The sequence below is a fragment of the Electrona antarctica genome, assembly GCF_951216825.1.
Source record: "Electrona antarctica genome assembly, chromosome: 3".
NCBI lineage: Eukaryota > Metazoa > Chordata > Actinopteri > Myctophiformes > Myctophidae > Electrona > Electrona antarctica.
In genome coordinates, this window is record NC_136808.1 from 17019239 (window position 1) to 17040292 (window position 21054).

The 21054-nt window shown below is 41.6% G+C and overlaps 1 protein-coding gene across 2 annotated transcripts in view; it reads left to right on the plus strand.

The window, feature by feature from the left end:
- mybpc3 (myosin binding protein C3) overlaps positions 1-21054 on the plus strand; it is a 46830-nt gene that overhangs the window by 17212 nt on the left and 8564 nt on the right. Inside the window, exons 8-22 of one of the 2 annotated variants that reach the window (XM_079496893.1) lie at positions 678-701; positions 881-1044; positions 1841-1973; positions 2396-2520; positions 3467-3572; positions 5093-5259; positions 6905-7070; positions 7168-7274; positions 7375-7404; positions 7514-7653; positions 10602-10761; positions 14252-14356; positions 14523-14711; positions 19421-19555; positions 20840-21007. In XM_079496893.1, coding sequence (XP_079353019.1) covers positions 678-701; positions 881-1044; positions 1841-1973; positions 2396-2520; positions 3467-3572; positions 5093-5259; positions 6905-7070; positions 7168-7274; positions 7375-7404; positions 7514-7653; positions 10602-10761; positions 14252-14356; positions 14523-14711; positions 19421-19555; positions 20840-21007 — 1919 coding nt within the window. The remainder of the gene's footprint in view (positions 1-677; positions 702-880; positions 1045-1840; positions 1974-2395; positions 2521-3466; positions 3573-5092; positions 5260-6904; positions 7071-7167; positions 7275-7374; positions 7405-7513; positions 7654-10601; positions 10762-14251; positions 14357-14522; positions 14712-19420; positions 19556-20839; positions 21008-21054) is intronic. The other variant, XM_079496894.1, reaches the window with a different exon arrangement.

The window sequence follows — 21054 nt, forward strand, 5'->3', positions numbered from 1 at the left end:
TGGAACTCTAGTCACAGCCAGTAACAGCACAAATTCCAATAAATACGAATCCTATGTTATAGACCAAACCTTGGGTTAAAGGAACTTGTCACAATTCCTGCAATTTACTTTTACAGTTGGCAAATTGTTGCTGTGAGGCTCAAAACATTTATGTATACGGGGGGGTATTCTAGCTAGCAGACCCAATGTAGGCCTATCATTTAGTCACAATCTCTTGTCAAATTATGTCAAATTAAACACGTATTATTGTTAATGCAGTTACAGTATCATTATTATTACTATTAATATATAATAATCAAATATCGAGATATAGGTTTCTGCCCAACAGCAACAATATCCAACTGCACTAGTTTACAGTTGTTGTCATTCACAATATTTAAACTGCATGCAATGCAAAGTCACAATCCTATCTCATCTAAAATACATGAAGTAGTAGGGTACAGTATGCAGCCTACCCTGAAAATATCTTCTAAGATTTACAATCCCACATAATTCCGCATAATATTAACATGGTTAATCCTTGTCTCGCATTTTAAACCTGTGGGCCTATAGTTTGTGCCAAGATTTCTGTTTAAAAAGTCCAGGTTTCCATTCTGCTGACTGATGAGTTTTGTGTGTTAATCTGTATGGTTTGTTTTACCATGCTTGCCGCTTGGGTTCTGCTTCTGAATGAGCAGAAGTTTTACTAAATCCTCAACCCGGTAAGAAACTGCTGACGTTATTGTTATGCTGTCTGGTTGACATGTTCAAAATAATCTTTGTTTATCATTTTGTTGTCATGGCAACTTACATTTCATTAAATAGGGAAATTAATTGCATAATGATGATGTTCTCTGCTACATTGTTACTGATTTATGCCTTTGGGTTGCTTTATCTGCAGAAAAACTGCAGTGAGCAGTGAATCGTCTGAGGATGTGTGGGCCGTTCTCAGCAAGTCCCCAGCTTCACAATATGAGAAGATTGCCTTCCAGTATGGCATCACAGACCTACGAGGAATGCTCAAGAGACTGAAGAAGATGAAGCAAGAGTCACAGAAAAGCGCAGGTTGGGGCTGTATTTCTCTTGGGCCAAGCTTTACCTGCTCGGACAATGATGATGATGATGATTATGTATTGTATAGCATACAGTATGTGAGCTAGTCAGTCATGGTGGTTATGTAACTGTGATGTGCCAAAGTGATTAAGTTCACGTAATTCCACTCTTGCCACATATGTAGTTGTGTTCAACGTAGATTCAGGAGTAGATACCACCCATTGCTCAACCTAATTACTCCCATCCCATATCTCCTCGTCAAGTTCACCTGCGTCTCCACGGCCGCACAGCCAATCATGTAACATTACCCACAGCATAAATACACACCTCATATCATTACTTACCTGTTTGATACCGCCTCGCGCTGTCAAATTCCCCCCCCCCCCCTCCTCCCCAACTAACCCCCTCCATCCTCAGCATTGCCCTGCTAACACTTCTCTCTCTCTCCTTCTCCTAGGAGCCCCGGGGGGGCAGCGTCCGAGCAGAGGCGACCGACCGCTCCCGGGCGAGCAGGTCGGTCGTCACGCTCCCGAGACTACGTCCCCATTCTAAGTCTCGCCCTCCCCGGGCTCCTCATCATTACACCCACATCTCACTTGTGCAAATAAATACTCCTAATCTTGAACAGTGGTGTGGTTTCTTACTAGTGAAACTGCAGTTGCCACCAGCCCACCACTACCCCCAGCTCAACCTGTAGGCTTTGCTCCCCCTGTGGATTCTGTTCCCCCCTGGCGTGGGGGGGGGGGGGGTCATATTTGTGTTATCTTACTTGAACCGTTGATTATTGTACTTTTTGTCCACGACACAGCTTTCGGCAAGAAGATGGATCCTGCTTACCAAGTGCAGAAGGGGAAAACAGTCAAACTCGCCGTCGAGGTGGCTGATCCAAATGCTGACGTAAAATGGACGAAGAATGGAGTGGAGATTAAGCCAACTGGGAGGTTGGGATTGGGGAAAGGGGGCGACTTCTTTGCATTTCATCTCCCTCCATTATGAATACAGACTATATGGGACTCCATTACGCTAATGTCATCTTTTCACTTCTCTCCCACTCTTTGCTGTACTCTCCGACTCTTCTATTCTCCATCCTCACCTACCCACCACCTGCAACATGTGGATGGACTCACTTCCATGTCATTTCATTACATTACTAGCAAGTACGTGTCCTAGTGAGAATAAACTGAGTAACAAGAAAAACAACATTGTTTAAGCTCAGTTCGAAACAACCATTTCCCCCCAATGCATCTTCTTCCTCTTCATACCAATTTGCCCAATCCTCCATGTCTAAAAACTATCTTTTTCAACCTCTCAGACAATTATGATTTTTGTACTTCACACTGCAAGTTTCCTTGTCATTTTCCAGGTATATTTTTGAGAGTGTTGGAAACATGCGGTATCTCACCATTAACCACTGCTCCCTGGCGGATGATGCGTGCTACGCCTGTGTAATTGGAGAGGAGAAGAGCACCACTGAGCTCTTAGTCATGGGTATGTATTAAAAATCAAATCGCTTTCAACCTGGTGTCTCTAATTTGGACAGATCATTGCAGACACATTTATTTTATCCATCTAACTAAATACACAATCTCTACATACATGCGTGCATGTCCACGTGTTTGTGTGTCCCATGCACTCCCTCACCCTCTCCCCATATCTCAAGAACTGCAGCTCAACTTCCCATGTGTGTGGCCAAGGGCAGAAGTGCTGTGCCTGTGCCCGGTGTGAAGTCAGTTGCACCAGCATATTTCCAAACATATCTATAAATCAACAAACCCCATAGAGTAGTACTGTATGTATCCCTGGTGTCATCAATATGCCATCATAGTACTGACATAATCTGGCCTAGGCTACAAGTAATGATACGTAGCTTGCGGTTCAGTTCAGTCAGGTATACTCAAGCGGGTTCATGGTATGCTCAAGGGACATAAATGTATTCAAGCGATTAATATGCTGCATTACTATGTGGGTGTATACAGTGTTTGCAAGACCCACATGTCATTCGCTGACCAATTGGGCGGTGTATTTAAGTGTGTGTGTGTGTGTGTGTGTGTGTGTGTGTGTGTGTGTGTGTGTGTGTGTGTGTGTGTGTGTGTGTGTGTGTGTGTGTGTGTGCGTGCGTGCGTGCGTGCGTGCGTGCGTGCGTGCGTGCGTGCGTGCGTGTGTGTGTGTGTGTGTGTGTGTGTGTGTGTGTGTGTGTGCCCAGAGAACCACCTGACTTATTGCCTTCAAACTTGCCATATACAGTATATTGCAGAGGACCCGAGGAAGTGTAGCGCCACCAAGTGGGAAGGCGATTGTATTGGTCTGTCTGTCTGTCTGTGTCCCTTATATGGCCATTACATAACTGAGGGGCATGCGTTCTCAATGGCCATCATTCCCTGTCAATGTCATACAAGTATCAACTAAGAAAGAAAAACGTGACTGTTTTCTCTAGAACCACCTGTGCAGGTTGTGAAGAATCTAGAGGATCAGCAAGCCATGAAGGGAGAACGAGTGGAGATGGAGTGTCAGGTGTCAGATGAAGGAGCCACAGTCAAGTGGTGAGACATTAAACTTGTAAATACTGTAACAAATGAAGTTCTTGCTATTGTCAGGATACGACTAGGACCCATTATGCAGGAACACGCAGGAAACCAAGAGTTGAAGTAGAATCACACTTTACTTGAAAACACAGAAACAAAAGTATACACCTTCACAGAGGGATCAAATTGTAATTTAAACCTGTAACTAGAACAAACACGTACCTGGGAAGGATTGACGACGAACAAGCAACCGAGTGTTAGTTCCAGACCCCTTAAATACCCACAGTCTGAATTAACACAGTCACCGCTGGGAACCCCAGGTGGAATCAGTCTCACAATCAGGCCGCACAGAGAAGGGAGAGGGGGTGAGCTAGCCTGGTTAATAAACCAGACCGAATCAGCCGTTGGCAAAAAAAAAATTGCCTGCCAGCGGATTAGGGTCTGGCGAGGCTCAGTAGCACGCCTCTTTCCTACAACCGAGAACAGGTCGGGCCAATCGGGACACGGTATGCAATATGGGCGGGCTTTGGTACAGTGACGTTCAATGCTTGAGACCTTTGACTGACAGTAGCTCTGACCAATTGCGTCAAAGAGAAAATGTTTGAACCCGCCCCCCGGGAAATGAAATCCAAGTGGAGCCAGCCCAGACTAATATACCGCGACAGTGTTGTGTGATATTAGTCTGGCTTATTAGCCAGGCTAGGGGTGAGCAGGAGCAGAGTCACAACAGAGTGCAGTAGCTGCACAAGACAGGGGTGAGGGAGATTGTGACTATTCGTCAATCATTAGTCAACTTTATTTATATAGTGCCAAATCTCAAGTTGTCTCAAGTCTCCCTACAAATTAGACATGACTTTCAGTCTACAAAGACCCAACAATTCCCCTATGATGACGTGATGGCGGAAAGGGAAACTCTATGCATGAGACTCATCATGCATATAAGGAAGCATGAGGTCAGTCCTCTGCCCCCCCCCCCCCCCCCGCCACCAGGTTGACAGAGGAAGTGTAGCGCCCAGGATTACATTAGATAACACTGGGTGAAAAAATGGGTTGCAAAATAGTGTAGGAAAATAAAGGAAAGGAAAACTTAGACTGGCTAGTGTATTTGTATGCACTTAATACAATAAATAATGTTTTCCTTTAAGAGCGCTGACAGGAAAGATCACACACCACTATCTCCTTGAACCATTTCATCACTGCATCCAAAGTGACATTTTTACAGAGATCTATACGTTTGTTCGTTCTATTTTTGAGTGGTGTAAACCACTCCTACGACTGGCTTTGTTAGTTTACGTGTCTGTCTGTCTGTCTGTCTGTTCGTACCAAAAAATGAGCATGGTTGCTATGGTCACCCAGTTCACACGGGTGTGATTTCATTACGTCAGACATTACGTCAGACCACAGCTGATCAGTCTATATAAGACCTTACACCACTCAGTTCACACAGGTGTGATTTTTTATTGAGCAATCAAATTATCAATCAGTAGCTATTCGGTCAGTTTAGAATTCCGGTGCTCACATTATGAACTTCTGTGCAGGGAAAAGGATGGCGTGGAGCTGACAAGAGATGAGGCCCTAAAATACCGCTTCAAGAAAGACGGTTGCAAACATATATTGATCATCAATGATGTCACAAAGGAAGACTGTGGAAACTACAAGGTTATAACAAGTGGAGGTGAATCAACGGCCGAAGTCATGGTGCACGGTAAGCAGTGTTAATTGGCAAGGAAACAACATTGTTATCCAGCCTGTCAAAAGAAAAATCATGTGTATCCAAAGAACACATTCAGATCAGGTTCAGGACTGGGCATGAAACACAATTGTGTACACAGAGAAGAAGCTAAAGATTCTATCGTAAACACACGTCCACATACCCTATCAATAGTCACATGGCCGTGTGCCGTGTCCCTTTTGGCATGCTTCTTTGCTGCCCAACCTTGGAATATGCTGGCTCGTACATTGACCCACACCATTCTGCCAAGGCTGCCGCACACACACACGTCCAAATGCCATCTAAAGTTAGCAGACAAGGCCCATATTTTATCTGAAGGGCACTGGTCTGGACAAATGACCCTTGTGGTCTCACTCTCCCTTTCTGTCCCAGTATTGTGTTGTGTTGTAGAGCTGGTGGTTTAGTGTTGCTTGTACTTATGTTTATGAGCTGGAAAATTCTTGTCACAGATAAAATGAAACACTGTGAGTTTGACATTATTTTTGCTAACTGTGTCACTCAACTCCACAACAGGTGTTAAATGGATCATGTCGTTATACATTATGTTTAGAAAAACTTCAATTCCAATCCACAGGTGATCGTTTAGGAATGTTGGATGGGAACGGTTCAAACTCATCCCTACATGGACGTAGGAAAAATATATACATGTCTAAGAAACGATCTACTTTCACCTCCTTTGTACTACCAAGTAACCATGTCATCTTAAGTTCATTATAGCTTATAGAGTAGTTGAAGTACTGTCACAAAATCGACCTTGAAAATTGTGGGCAGATTCATGCATTGATATTTCATATATTTTCATTTAGAAACAGCCACTTCAATGTGGCTATATATACAGTAGCATGCATGCATATACAGTATATATTGTGGTGTGTGTGTGTGTGTGTGTGTGTGTGTGTATGTGTGTGTGTGTGTGTGTGTGTGTGTGTGTGTGTGTGTGTGTGTGTGTGTGTGTGTGTGTGTGTGTGTGTGTGTGTGTGTGTGTGTGTGTGTGTGTGTGTGTGTGTGTCAGAGCTTGTTGTGTGTAGATCAGCATTTTAAACCTGATCCTATCCCTGCTCTCAGTCCAGTTAAGTTTATCTGGACTCTTAATCAGACACAGCGGTTGCCAAGAATGACCAGCTGTCAATACTGCAGCGGAGATCAACACCTCATCTAGAGTCAAACTCCCATTATAGTGCCATTCTCAGCTCATTTGTCCTCCATGGGTGCCAGCTAACATCAAGCTCCTGTAACCTTTGTTAGGAGTGTGGTACGGTAGTTAGTTACTTTTAGATACTGTAGTTAATTTGTCCTCATCACGGTGGACATTATTAGGTGCTTACGTACATACCACAAACCAGAATTTGATGGGTCACACAATAGAGTCAAGGAATGACTCTATACAACACAGGAGTTTTGTTACTCTAAAAGGAGGTTACTCAATACTCACCTTACCTTACCACCTTACCTACCTTTCTACCTTTTTTCCCAAGCATTAATACACCCTATTGACCTACAGATAATAGCATCGTTCATCTTCAGATACCACTTCAGCCCTCATCATGCCGTATAGTATAGTATTAGTATAGTGAAATCATCATTTTCACCTGTCATTCTCTGAAACGTTGTTTTCCAGAGAAGGAACTTGAGATCTACCAGAGCATTGCTGACCTCACAGTGAAGGCAAAGGAGGAGGCTGTGTTCAAATGTGAGGTCTCTGATGAGAAGGTTCAGGGTAAATGGTACAAGAATGGAGTGGAAGTGCAGCCTGACGCAAGGACCCATATCACTCACATTGGCAGGTGTGTATGACATTGTGACACCTCCATTTGGCTGATTAATGTTGAACACAGCCAGTGACACAACTGACTAAATTCTTTTAAATATTTTGGACCTCAGGAACCATAAATTGACCATTGATGATATCAAACCAGAGGATCAAGGGGATTATTCCTTCATACCAGAGGGCTATGCTTTCTGTCTCTCTGCCAAACTTAGTTTCTTGGGTAATGCTCATTATTTTATACTACATATAATAAATCATTCAGATCATCACATGGCCAGGATAAAGTTCTCACCATCAGTATCTTTCTTTTCTTTTTGAAGAGGTGAAGATTGACTTTGTGCCTCGCCAAGGTATACAACTCTAATTTCCACGCCTTATATTGTTGTATCTAGTACAAGGACTATAGAAGGTGAAATGTATATTCTATATTCATTTAAACAATTTGTCTCATGGTCAAAGATCCTCCCAAGATCCACTTGGACTGCACAGGACAAACTCCTGACTCCACCATTTTTGTGGTCGCTGGCAACAAACTACGTCTGGATGTCCCCATCACTGGAGACCCTGCCCCTACTGTGGTTTGGACCAAAGGAGAAAAGGTAAAAGAAAACAAAACAAGAATTGCTGACATCAATTAATTACCAGCTGCTGCCTTATATCCCATGGCTGAGAGGTCGGCTAGAGGCTATTTTTGCCTCTAGCCTTGTGTGGTTGCCTAGAGACGAGGCAGCCAATCAGGATGATAGCCGATTGGTTGTCAGTACAGCCAATGAGAAACATAGGTCTCAACTACAGCATGTGGGCCATGGGAGTGAAAGCACCGCAGAGAGAACATTGACCAACTGTGCTTACACAGCAGCTGGTATAAAGGCACGAAGGCAAGTGTTTATTCATAACCACAGACCTATTCTATCATTACTCTTACAACTAGAATCATGTGAGTAGAACACAACCACGACTACTAAAACTACTCTAATTTAATATTTACAATGCTTAAATTAACTATAGTGACATACAGACTAGCTGTGTGTGCTCACTGATGATGTATAACCAATGCTATAATTTCTCCCTGCTGATAACATTTTTGGCAATGGTGTGAAGGTCCATTGTCTTGTTCTCACCCGTCTGAACAGGTAGGATGCCACTAACATCATACAGATCTTAGATGGCTGCTAGAGCACTGAGGAGGTACATTAGGGCACCGTTTCCCAAACAGTGCCCAGATGGGTCTGTGAACGCCATTTTTATGCGTTGCAAATATCCTTTTTTCCCCCTTGCTATTTTTTGTTCTCAATTATTTCAAAGGATTACAAAAAATCCAAACAAAAAGTAGTGAAAATAGCAGATCTGTATATCACAACGTGTTGCGATTGCGTGTTGATGTGTTGTGAGCTTGCAGATCTGCTATTTTCACTATGCATTTTTCTACCTTTGGGTCCTGGGGAAACACCAAAGTGTCTCAAGCTGAATTGTTTTGGAAACCCCTGCAATAGGGAAGGACAAGTGGAGGACACATAACCACCCTGCTTTCTTCTTTTACTAATTTGCTCTGCTCACATGTAGGGAGAGGCCAAAGGACTGACAGCCTTTTCTTGGACCCTGAAGGATGGGGAAGTGAGTGTAGACCTGAGCAAAACAACATGGCCTGCTTGTGCATGTCACATATATACACATCTACATCTTCCACGCCGACTCTCTGTAGCATCTGGATGCCAGGAATGCACCAATTCCATTATCTTTGCATTGATTACATTATCTTTGCATCGATTCAGTCTTCTGCCTCCACCTCACTCCGTCTGTACCCCCTTTTTTCTCACACAGTCTTTGCTTTTCAGCACACTGTTCTGCAACCAAATTGATGATCCTTCATCTTTTATCAGGGGAGGCAGAATGTTGCATGTCACCAGCAGCCTGCAACGATAGGTGTAGCCATCATAGAAGTATCAAACAAAATATCCGGAATGCATACTGTAAGGCAGGGGTTCTCAACCCGTGGGTCGCGACCCCTCGGGGGGTCGCCAAATTATTTTAGGGGGTCCCCAAATTATTTTCAAAAAAAAAAAAAAAAAAGGTTTTTTTTCACGATTTTTCAAAAATAGCAGACCTACAAGCTCATAGCGCGCCACTCGGTGGCGCGCTATGAGCTTGTAGATCTGCTATTTTTAAATAGCTAAATTATAACAATGCTTAAAACACCAAAAGGGGTTCCCGCCCAAAATGGTTTAAGGTTATTGTAGCAGTCAATTTATATTGGGGGTCGGGAGGGGGCGGGGCGGGGGTCCCGAGACATTGCCAAAGCATTTCCGGGGGTCCCCGGCCAAAAACGTTGAGAACCCCTGCTGTAAGGTATAAGGTATATAGCTGATTAAGAGAATGTGTTGCTGGTTGGTTGTTACAACTGTATGAATGTAGAAACGGCAGCAGCAGCATTATTGGAAGTACTATTGGCAACTTCTATAATGGCTATCACTGTACACATCGTCAATGTTTTCAGTTTGACTGTGTTCTCATGTCATCATCCATCATTAAAATGTCACCCAGTACTGCAAGGTAAAAGCTGCATGAGGAATGACTCGACATGTGTGCATCCATCCATGTCAGTCAGGTAAGAGCATGTTATGAATCTTGCTTCAGATAGGCACATCTCAGAGGAAGCTCAGAGCTGGACAGTAAGTATACAGTAGTGTTGGGTTGTAACAGCTTTAACACATTCACTACATAAGCAGGTTGTAATAAATATAGTAGCCTAACTAATAACATTTTTGATTATGCAGTGAAATATTGATGCATCTCTAAAAGCCTAAAACTGTGAAACAGAATAGGCCTACAGTAAATTAGTCACACAGGATCACTTTTTGATAGAAAGAAAGAAAGAAAGAAGTGTAAAGTATTTAAACATGCAAGAAAGCACTAAATAAAAAAGAACCGTAGAAATAAACTGTTTTAACTACCGGTACTGTATCCTTGAATACCAGTGGGAATTAAATAGTTTGAGTATTTACACTCAGCCATTTTATATCATGTAATTGAAACCAAAGTGAAATTGTATATTAAAAAGACTGAGCAAATCCAAATAAACACTATTGACAGTTTATGGAAAAACTGTCCCTTTTGGAAGTTAAGCAAAAACTTTCCAATGCTTCTTACTCTTCACTGAATATGCCAGATCTTGCGATCCGCTTTCAATTAAAACGTGTTGAGAAGCATAATTACTTCAACAATTCCCCGGAGAAGAGCATGTTCACCTTCTGTGTAAGGAGCATGTGATTTAATGTGTACGTACAAACAATGTACGTACAGTTCATTCTTCTTTCATTCTACAGTCTAGATTATCTGCATGGATAATCTGTTGATGCACATCTTAAATAGTGACGCTATAATGGTACTGTGGATGGATGTCTCCCTCCTGTCCTGATGGTCTAGGTCAGAGGTGGGCAACTTTGACGATGGAGAGGGCCACTATATTTCCCCTCACTGAGTCCAGAGGGCCACATTGCATATTACTGTCATAGCAATTTTTTTAAATTTAATTTCAACTGCGGTCTAGGTGATCTCCGAAGGCGATGGGAGGGTGAATGTGGAGAGTGCCCACGGCCGTTGTGTCTTCACCATAGAGGGCACTGACAAGCAAGATGAGGGCACCTACCGTGTGGTTGTTCGCAATGCTGCTGGAGAAGACACTGCTGATATCAACGTGAAAGTTGTCGGTAATGTTTTAGCACTCACCACTAAAATCTATTTTTATTATTATTATTCAGTTACTTATTTGAAGAAGTAAAAAATGTAATTATCTCTGCAGTTGTCTACAGAGGGACATCATTGCCCTCTGCAGGCCATAAAACATTATAGATTTTCTCCGCATAATGTGAGCTAGCTATCTCGGGCAGATTAGAAAACTAACTCCCAATTATGTTGTTATGGTTATGAAAAATAAATCACTCTGAGGCCCAGTCATGCCGACTGTCTACAAAGCTGTTAGATTTGAACTTTGAATGGTATGCTTTCAAAGTAGCCTATACCAGTTTTACAAAACATTACTGTCATTAGATAGTAAATGTATAATTTGCAACTGCATGTTCTGTCCAGTGAAAAAAAAACACAGGGTAGTCAGAATGCTTTCTACAAAGTAATTTCACATTTTTAAATACATTTTATAGCCCCTCTCAATTATTAAACATATACAGTATTAAAAACATAGAATTCCAGAGGATAATAAAGGGGATTCTGATATCAACTAACAATAGGAAGATGTCACTCAGTGACATCACATACAACTTAACAGCATTTCAGAGACAACGCTCATTGTCTCATAAAACTGAGACTGCTCAGTTGTATGGCTCCTGGTGGAACATTATCCACGCACAGAATTCCTTTTGAACATTGCGATAGTGTCCCTTTAAGGAAATCAACACTTCAATTTCAAGACGGACTGTTGACTCGCATCATTTGCCGATGGGATTCTCAGATTGCCTGCCCTAAACGCTAAACGGTGATAACGAGTTGAGGCCATCATACTCGCGGTGATGTCCTTTATTGACCCCACCAGAGTAGTCTAGTAAAAGAGTAATGACAGTACTCCCGTTGACTCGCATTGTAACAATGGAATGCGGAAGTGCTCATTCTATCTCAATGGAATAGTTCCAGCCATAGGAGCAATGTTTGGAACTATCGCCCATAGGCACCCGCTTTGCAGCGAGATCAAAGCGTGTCACCACACTCTTACTAGATTACTCTGGACCCCACCTCCCTCTGGTTCAGATGCGCAACTCCCGTGCCTGCAAAACCAAGGGGACCACCCACCCAACCAAACCGACTCAGAACCAAACAGCAAAGAACACAGTAAGATAAATCTATGAAAATCTGGGAACTAAATCGTTACCAAGACATTTCTTCACCAATGTGTTTCTAAAGGTGTCTAATAACATGTACTAAAAGTTTGAAATTCAACTCCCGTGGGAAATTGAGTTATTAGCATAATATGTGACCATACCCATAACATCCTATATAAGGCATGTGACATATGAAACTAGGGGGTTTTCATGATTCTGAATCCATTCCAAGCATTAGTTTTGCACAAAAAACACTCCTTGGGGGGAAAACGGCCTCACAAACGTGCTGAGGTCAGCACATTTGGTCAAGTGGATATGGCCTAATTTAGCCCAAGGAGTGTTTTTTGTGCAAAACTAATGCTTGGAATGGATTCAGAATCATGAAAACCCCCTAGTTTCATATGTCACATGCTACTTAAAGAATGATGAAATTTGGACTTTTTTTGCCTTATATAGGATGTTAAGGGTATGGTCACATATTATGCTAATATAACTCAATTTCCCACGGGAGTTGAATTTCAAACTTTTAGTATATGTTATTAGACACCTTTAGAAACACATTTCTTGGTAACGATTTAGTTCCCAGATTGGTCAAATACCTGATAAAATTCCCTTACTTAAAAAGGGTTGCATTGGTTGGCGAACAAGAGAGCCTCTGCTCCAACGATCAGCTGTTGTCCTCCCAGAAGTCAAGTCAGACTGAACATTTTATAGAGAACAGGCCAACAGCTCAGCCAATCATGACCAGGGCGTGGATGGGAGGGACGAATTAGGAGGGAGGGGGAGGTCCAGGCTGGACCTGTCAATCTGCAGCCATCTGTGTTCAATCAGCCACTTCACTCTCAAACTAGCAATCAGAACCACACCCATTCCTCACATTCACCTCCTAGCCCCTTTCGGGACCCTCGGCTACCTTTTCTGTATTTTGGACGACGGTACGTTAATCCACTCTCCAATAGACGCAGCTGTACCACTGTCTGTTCACGGACACATGTGGCGTCACTTTAGTATTGATGAGATGTTTCAAAGATGCATAAATTAGCAGTATAGGAGACCGCGGAAACATGTGCAACATGTGTGTTATTCTGCGTTGCCGTTATTTTTAATCTATTTTTGAAGTTTTGGCTTCTCTGAAATGCTCTCTTCCTCTCTTGTCCCGCGTCCCGCACCGTGACTGGCTAGCTGCACGTCCTAATTACTGCTTCTGATTGGCCGACCGCGTACATGCTTGATGTTTTTAATGCTGTTGTATCGTGTCGTTGTCGTGGGTCTATTTAATAACTCCTGTTATGGCCCAATCTTAGCTTTGGTTAATTTTAAAATAAGAAGAAGGCATGTTTCCTCTTTAAAACTGTGTTTCTAAAATGTCTGAGCGCAGATACAGCAACGTGCAGCTAGCCAATCACGGTGCGGGAGGCGGGACATGGGAAGTGAGAATTTCAAAGAAGCCAAAACTTCAAAAATAGATTAAAATACTTAACGGCAACGCAGATTAACACATCTTTGCGCACGTTTTCTCGGTCTCCTAGCTGCTACTTTATGCATCTTTAAAACATCTCATCAACACTCAGTACTCACAGACAGTGGTACAGCTGCGTCTATTGGAGAGTGGATTAACTTTCAAGGGACCCTAGGGCAGTGGTTCCCAAAGTGGGGTCCACCAGGGACCCCTAGGGGTCCTTGAGAGAGTTCCAGGGGATCCCATGCAGCTAAATGATAATTAATAATAATAATAAAAACTTTATTTGTATAGCACCTTTCATGACATTAAATGCAGCTTAAATGCAATTAGGAACCTGTAACTCAGAGAGTGTACAAATGGAACCAAATGGACCCGCTAATCCATTTGTACACTCTCAGAGTTAAATTAACATTGATTTTACAATATAAATTGGGGGTACCAGAGATATATATATTTTTTAAATAAACGGGTGGAGCTAGAGCCGTAAAAATCTTCTCTTATGAGGGTCCCTGGCATATCTTTTCAAATGGGGGTCCATGGGCTAATTAGGGCAATTTGGGGGTCCTTGACATGAAAACGTTTGGGAACCACTGCCCTAGGGTACTAGGGTTGTCCAAAATACAGAAAAGGTAACCGAGGGTCCCGAAAGGGGCTAATTCACCTCCATTTACCAGCTTGCAGAAACACAAAAGGAAAACAATACCAAGCCACAGATTATACAAACATATTCCACCTCAACACAATGATTCCCAAATTAACCAAATACAATAATAATAAGGACCTCAGTCCGTAACAGTGACATAGTGTTGTGGTTTTCTAAATTCAGAAAACTACACCACGGTGAGTTGCTACTCACCTAAAACTGGAGTATGAATGAGCATTGACACTAAACAACGTTTCCCCCAGATGTCCCAGATCCTCCAAAGGCTCCCAGGATCCTCAGTGTTGGAGAGGACTCTTGTGTTGTCCAGTGGGACCCCCCTGAGAATGATGGTGGACAGCCAGTCACTGGTAGGAACATACTGTACAATCCATGTGTTCATGTTTGACACAATCAATAATGCCTTAGGCGGCCTCTTTTGAAGTATAGTAATAACTTGATAAGAACATCATATAAAAAAAATAATAAGTAAAATCTTCCAGAGTTCAAAGAACATATCAATAATTCTCTTTTTAGGCTATGTGCTGGAGAGGAAGAAGACGAGGAGCTATAGGTGGATGAGACTTAACTTTGACCCTTACGCTGACACAACCTATGAAGCCAAGAAGATGATTGAGGGCGTGCCCTACGAGATGCGAGTCTACGCTGTCAACGCCATTGGCATGTCTCGTCCCAGCCCTGCTTCACAACCATTTGTTCCAATTGGTGAGTCTCTTCCCATGGGTTCCGCTAGCCCCACTGCAACTACAGCTGCTGTAATCAATCACTGCCACCCAAGTGTTTTCTTCCCATTTACAGTGTAGTTCATTGTTAATCAAGTTTGCAGTAATAGAAATTATGCATTCATAATAAATGATTACCTTGAGGCTTCATTAGTTAATAGTAAATATGAGGTCTGTATAATAATAATAATAATAATAACTAGAAAAGATACTCCTTGGAGCACAGGACAGGTAGGTTTTTGTGGGCCAGCAATGTTCAGAATTCACCAATCAGAATGGAATGTGAAAAATCTGACAGATCTGTCTTGATCATTTGACTATAGAGATGTGTACCGATTTGCTTGATGTTTGAACAAAATGTGTAGGTAAAATCTGTCAGTAATGTAAAAATATTTTTGCAAATATTGGCCTCCTGGTGGCGCTATAATAGGGCAATGTTAAAAGGGTGGCATTTGTTCCTCAACTATCATGTGGACCTAGTGGCGATATTTGGATTGAGTAATATAAAAAAGTGTTTTACACAAGTCGACCTCCTGGTGGCGCTATAAAAGGCAGATGTGAAAAATGCAGGGCAAAGGTTTTTCCTTGGCCTCTGTAGGGAGTATATGTATAGCATACAACGTTTTACACAGTGCAGTTATAGGTAAAACACAAATCTACCTGTTATAGCGCCACCATGGGGCTGATTTGAACATATTCAAGTGGCATTTCTTCCTTGGCCTATTGGGAATGTGTGTGCAAAATGTTACTGAAATCACACACAGTTCAATGTTTGAGGCATTTTGTTCAAAAGGGATCACAGACATTACTCTGGAGTGGGAGTCAGACAGGGTCAGGTGTGTTGGCATCATGTTTTGGATCATCTTACTGCCACAGAGATAGCAGGTCACTAGAGTCATTAATTTTAGTGGGTCATTTTTGAGGACACTATCTTTTGGCTCTGGCTCATGTGTTTGTGTTTTGACGTATGTCTCTGCAGTGAGGACAATCTCTTTTGACACTGGCTGTGTGTGTTTGATGTATGTCTCTGATGGGGACAATGACTTGCTGCCAATAGAGGGTATGTGGTATGCGTGTGACATCATCATACGCGGAAGTTATGCGGGAACGCCTACTAAGTGGCAAAAAAAATACTTTCTGGCCTTGACAGCCCATACATCCAAACAGAAAAGTCCTATCTGATTGCAGTAGCCTATAAACAACGTTAAAATCACTTTACCATTCGATTTGAACATCTTTCACTTAGTTATAATATTATTTGGCCGGGACTATCTAGTATCTACGTATACTTTGATCAAGTATTGGGGTTGAGTATTTGTCCACCTGTGTATAGAATCAACTGTATACACTCTCAAAGACAAAGTTAAACTAGAAATGCACTCTGTCAAGATGCCAACTTGCGCCTTGCTGTGGTTGACTGTACCCTGTACGGTTTTCATTTTATTGTCTAATAATCTAATAAAATTATCAATCAATCAATCAATCAATCAATCAATCAATCAATCAATCAATCAATTGAAACGTACTTTAGTTACGTCACCAAGAATGGTGGTCCCTTACTGGCCGGTGGAGTACCCTGACATACAGTATATCCAGCCGATATAATTGCGTAAGTAAAACACAGGATTTAGCAGTGTGTAAAATCATAATGACATTGTATTGCTAGAAAATAATTAAACATAGTGCTAATACCTTTATATACTAAAAAAAAGAAGACTGTAAAGTGATTCATTGTGTTGCATCATGTAAGTGTGCACTGGTGTTTGTATACTGTAGGTCTTTATGGTATTATGGTACTCTTTGGAAAATACTTGACACCCATTATAGTATTAGCCAAGGAAAGTAGGCTACTGTGTGCTCTGCCGCTTTTCCGAGTACCTGCAACTACTCAACGACACATACCCATCTTGACATTTAGTGCTTGTGACATGCCAGAATTGCACTTGGACACAGCCAGGTGGCTAAAATAAGACCACTGTCTATGGGATAAGAACATCTGCCTTGTGGCTTTGTTTTTTTCATCCCTACCTTCTCAACCCTCCCTGGGAAGTACAATGCATGTGAACACCATTGTATCCGCACTGCCCATCTTTTGTAAGTCACCAGATTAGGAAAGTATCCATGGCATGCCTCTATATATAATGACACGTTACAAGGGTATAGTAGCTTCCTTTGGACCAGCTGCTTAACACAATGGGGGCTTGCTACTCTAAGAGCTTTTAGGATGAAACTGCTGCTGTAGCTACAGCAAAGACAACAGAGAGGGAGGGGGAGAGAGAGAAAGAGAAAGGGCAGAACAATAGAACAAGACGTGTGGACAGGAGAAGACATATGAGCATAAGCTCGAAGCCGCAGTTGGATTACCGTACGTTTTAACGAAGTGAGGACAATGACAAAGCCTAAGCTACCAAAGACAGCTGAGAAGAAGCCAGAAGCAGGGGATGCAACAGTGGTCGCTCCAGCAGAGGCAGAAGGGGAACCCAAGGAGACACCGCCGCCACCACCACCTCCTGCAGAGGAAATATCCCCAGAGGCCAGTGGCGAGCTGACACCAGCTCCGGTGGAGGCAGCCCCAACAGCGGAAGAGGGAACCCCATTGAGTGACGTGAAACCAGCAGAGGGTACCCCTCCAGCAGAGGGGACCCCTGCAGCGGAGGATGCTCCCCCAACAGAGGACGGATCTGCACCCCCATTGGAGAAGGCCCCTACGGAGCCTGCTCCTGCACCTGAGCCTGAACCAGAGCCAGCACCTATTCTCAGTAGGCTTATATTGTTTGTTTGTTTGTTTGTTTGTTTGTTTGTTTGTTTGTTTGTTTGTTTGTTTGTTTATACCTCCGAGCATACGCATAAAAAAGCCAGCCGACCACAGTATAGTACTTTCAACGTACAACTTACATACATGTATACATACGTTACCTGTTACCCAACCAATATAGAAACATATCGTAATTACGTCACCATTGACAAACAACAATTTTTTACAGAGTAGCAGATATTTGAAAGTTTGTAGCGATCGACAGTACTTGCGCACTCTGCTTGCGCACTAGTAGTCACTCGACAGAGTGCGGTTCTAGTTTATTTTTATTTTATTTTTATTTATTTTTTTATTTTTTTATTATTATTATTTGTATTATTATTATGTTTATTTATTTAAAGGACTGTGGCTGGATGTGCAGATCAAATTTAGAAAATGATGTAGGCGTAATTTGGGGGGGGGGGTCGTGGTATGACAAGTTTGGGAACCCTTGATCTAGTCTACTTACTAAGGTCAACCTTTGACCAATGACAGGCATTCACATAATTTGCTTGTGCCGTTAACCTGTGACATGAGGCCATGGGCTCTATGAGGCTACAACTGAAATGCAAGACCTGAAGCTCTTTCAAGCATTCACTTATTTCAGACTGCTTGTGATATCTGGAGTCTGCTGTTCACTCAACAAGTTGCTGGCGACGGGTGCTCTCCAAGATAAAAGTGGTTAATCTGGCAGACACTAAATGAATGATAACACAGAACTTTTATTTTGATAGCCAGTAGCAAGCAGAAAAGGTCACTTCAGTTCAGTATGGTTGACAGTAAAATATTTTTTGCAACACCACTAACAATGCTTTACTGTATAAGTGTATATGGTTATTGCACTTTTAAATTCACTGCACTCTGTGGACACAAAATCATTAATGTCATACTACTACTATTGTGTCTGGGTAGGGGTAGCTCAGTCAGTAGAGCTCTCGCCTTTGGACCCCAAGTTCATGGGTTCGATCCCGGGCATCGCCAACTCAGCGCATCTAGTGCATTGTAACGGGAATAGACTCCTGCGTGTTACCGGCTGATACCGACAATAAGCCACTCCCGACCTACATGATTGTTTTACCTTGTTGACCACTGTACAGCACTTTGTAACATACATTGTTTCTAAAGGTGCTCTATAAATAAAATGTACACTTACTTACTTACTTACTTACTTACTTACTTACTTTAATACTTACTTACTACTTCTACTTCTTCATACTACAACTGTCACCTATGATTTGCATGTAGATTATACATTTATATATTTTAAATTAAGTTTAGATGTTCTGTTTGCATCATTCTACATGCACCTTTAGTTTGGTGTGGACATTTTCCCTTCAAGACTCCAAATCCAAATCAAGACCCTTATTATTTATTTTTAAATGCATCAACAACACTGAACAACACTGATATTTATCTATTCTAGGCTATGTACATCAGACTGCCATAAGATTTGTTTTATTGATATAAATAGTGTAAATTTGGTACAGCTATGAAATTGGAAGATCTATTTCATTTTTTCATTTTTTGTAATTTATATTTTTTATTGATTTTTTTTACATTTTGACAGCATACAGTACGTTGTGCATGCATATTTTTTTTCTTCCAAAACATACTAGGCTTAATTAACTATGAAGTTAATTATTGTCTTATTGTTATAATTGTTGACCTAGAACGATTTGTATAACTATATCTTTATTGTTATTTTAATGACTGGCGGAAAGGTGCTAATGTCTCCGGTAACTAATTCTAACTCAATTCTAGTTATCATTATATTTTTTTAGTTTAAGTTTTAGTTTAAGTTATAATTTAACCATTTTGTACACATATGTCTAATAATTCCATATTTATTTCCTTAATAATGTCTGGTTGACTGACATTCTATTTGTTCTCTCCCTCAGCTCCTACTAGTGAGCCCCTAGGACTCACGATTGATGACATAAGTGACACCACCATCTCACTGAAGTGGAGAGCCCCTGACAGAACTGGCGCAACAGACCTGGAAGGATACTCGGTTGAATATTGCAAGGAGGGCAGTAAGTGTCTGGGCCACTGAGAGGGTTCAGTGGAAGGAGAGTTAAGAGAAAAGGAGATACAGTATTGTTTTAAACACATGGAACACTAGGCTAGTGTCACTGAGGCAACCATATGCATTCAATGAAAATAGTCTCACAAGTTTATAGGGTTTGTTATTGTTAATAAGGAGGTGGTTGATCATTCAGGTTTGTCATGTTCTGACAGCTGAAATGGAAATTCCAACATACAGTAACACAAGCTTACATTTACAATGCAAATTATTACTATGAATTACTGGTGGCACAATTTTCAAGCAAATAACATCAATTGACAATTTTAAGTTATATTTGATATACTATAAATATAATATTCACATACTCTCTAAAATGTCTGTTGAATCATTCAACCTTTTGACTTGTACCTTTTAAAGAGTAATTTCAGATGCATTGCATTTTGATAATAAAGCATCTACTGTAATTGCACATGGCCAAATCATGTGCTATTCTAACACTATTTATTTCCTATTCAAACATTACAGTAGTAAGAACACAATTCCTGGCTTTTACACAAGGGTACAGTGTGCATGTTGTAAATTCTTGACGTGTGGACATTAGCCTGTGGCTTCGTGCTCTCTTGTGGGCCATTATCTTTTAATTGTTGGCCTCAGTAGGACCCCCTGGACCATTAGCACAGTACTTAGATTATACTATCATACCCAGGGACAGAAGAAAGAATGTACCGGTTTCTGGACATAAGCCTACTGTTGTTGTATTGTATAAGGCCGAATTTAAGATCCATCGCACTGAAAATAGCAGAAGAAAACCATAAAAAAGCAACATATGTATAGAATCATGTATTACTTTACAACTGGATCTGTTGAACAGAATAAGTTTCCTTCAGGATTAATAAAGTATCTATCTATCTATCTATCTATCTATCTATCTATCTATCTATCTATCTATCTATCTATCTATCTATCTACAGTATCTCTCTCTCTCTCTCTCTCTCTCTCTCTCTCTCTCTCCCTCTCTCTCACTGTCTTGTACACAAGCTCACAGTGTGTCACATCCCCTGTGAGCCTGTATACTACAGTATTTATAAGAAGTATAAATCAGGCTTAACTCAATAAAATGTGGGCCAAGTCAAATCAGTCTTACCTTATTGACAAAGCAAATCCAAAATCCATCACCTGAACAGTCTAAGATATTGTGATAATGAAACGGAAAATCTAAATGCATGTCTAATTGAACTCCTATTGAAATGGAACGTTACCCAATTTAACTGTCCTTATTTCCTGGCCACAGCGGATGAATGGGTGCCAGCCTTCGAGGGTCTGACAGAAAGGACATCTGTGAACATCAAAGACCTTACCACTGGAGACAAGCTGCAGTTTCGTGTCCGTGCCCACAATGTGGCAGGGCCAAGTGCCCCCGCCATCCTGGCACAGGCTGTCACCATCAGGGAAATTATGCGTGAGCATTTGAAATACTCTTGGGAATAGTTTTCTCTGCTCTGCCTC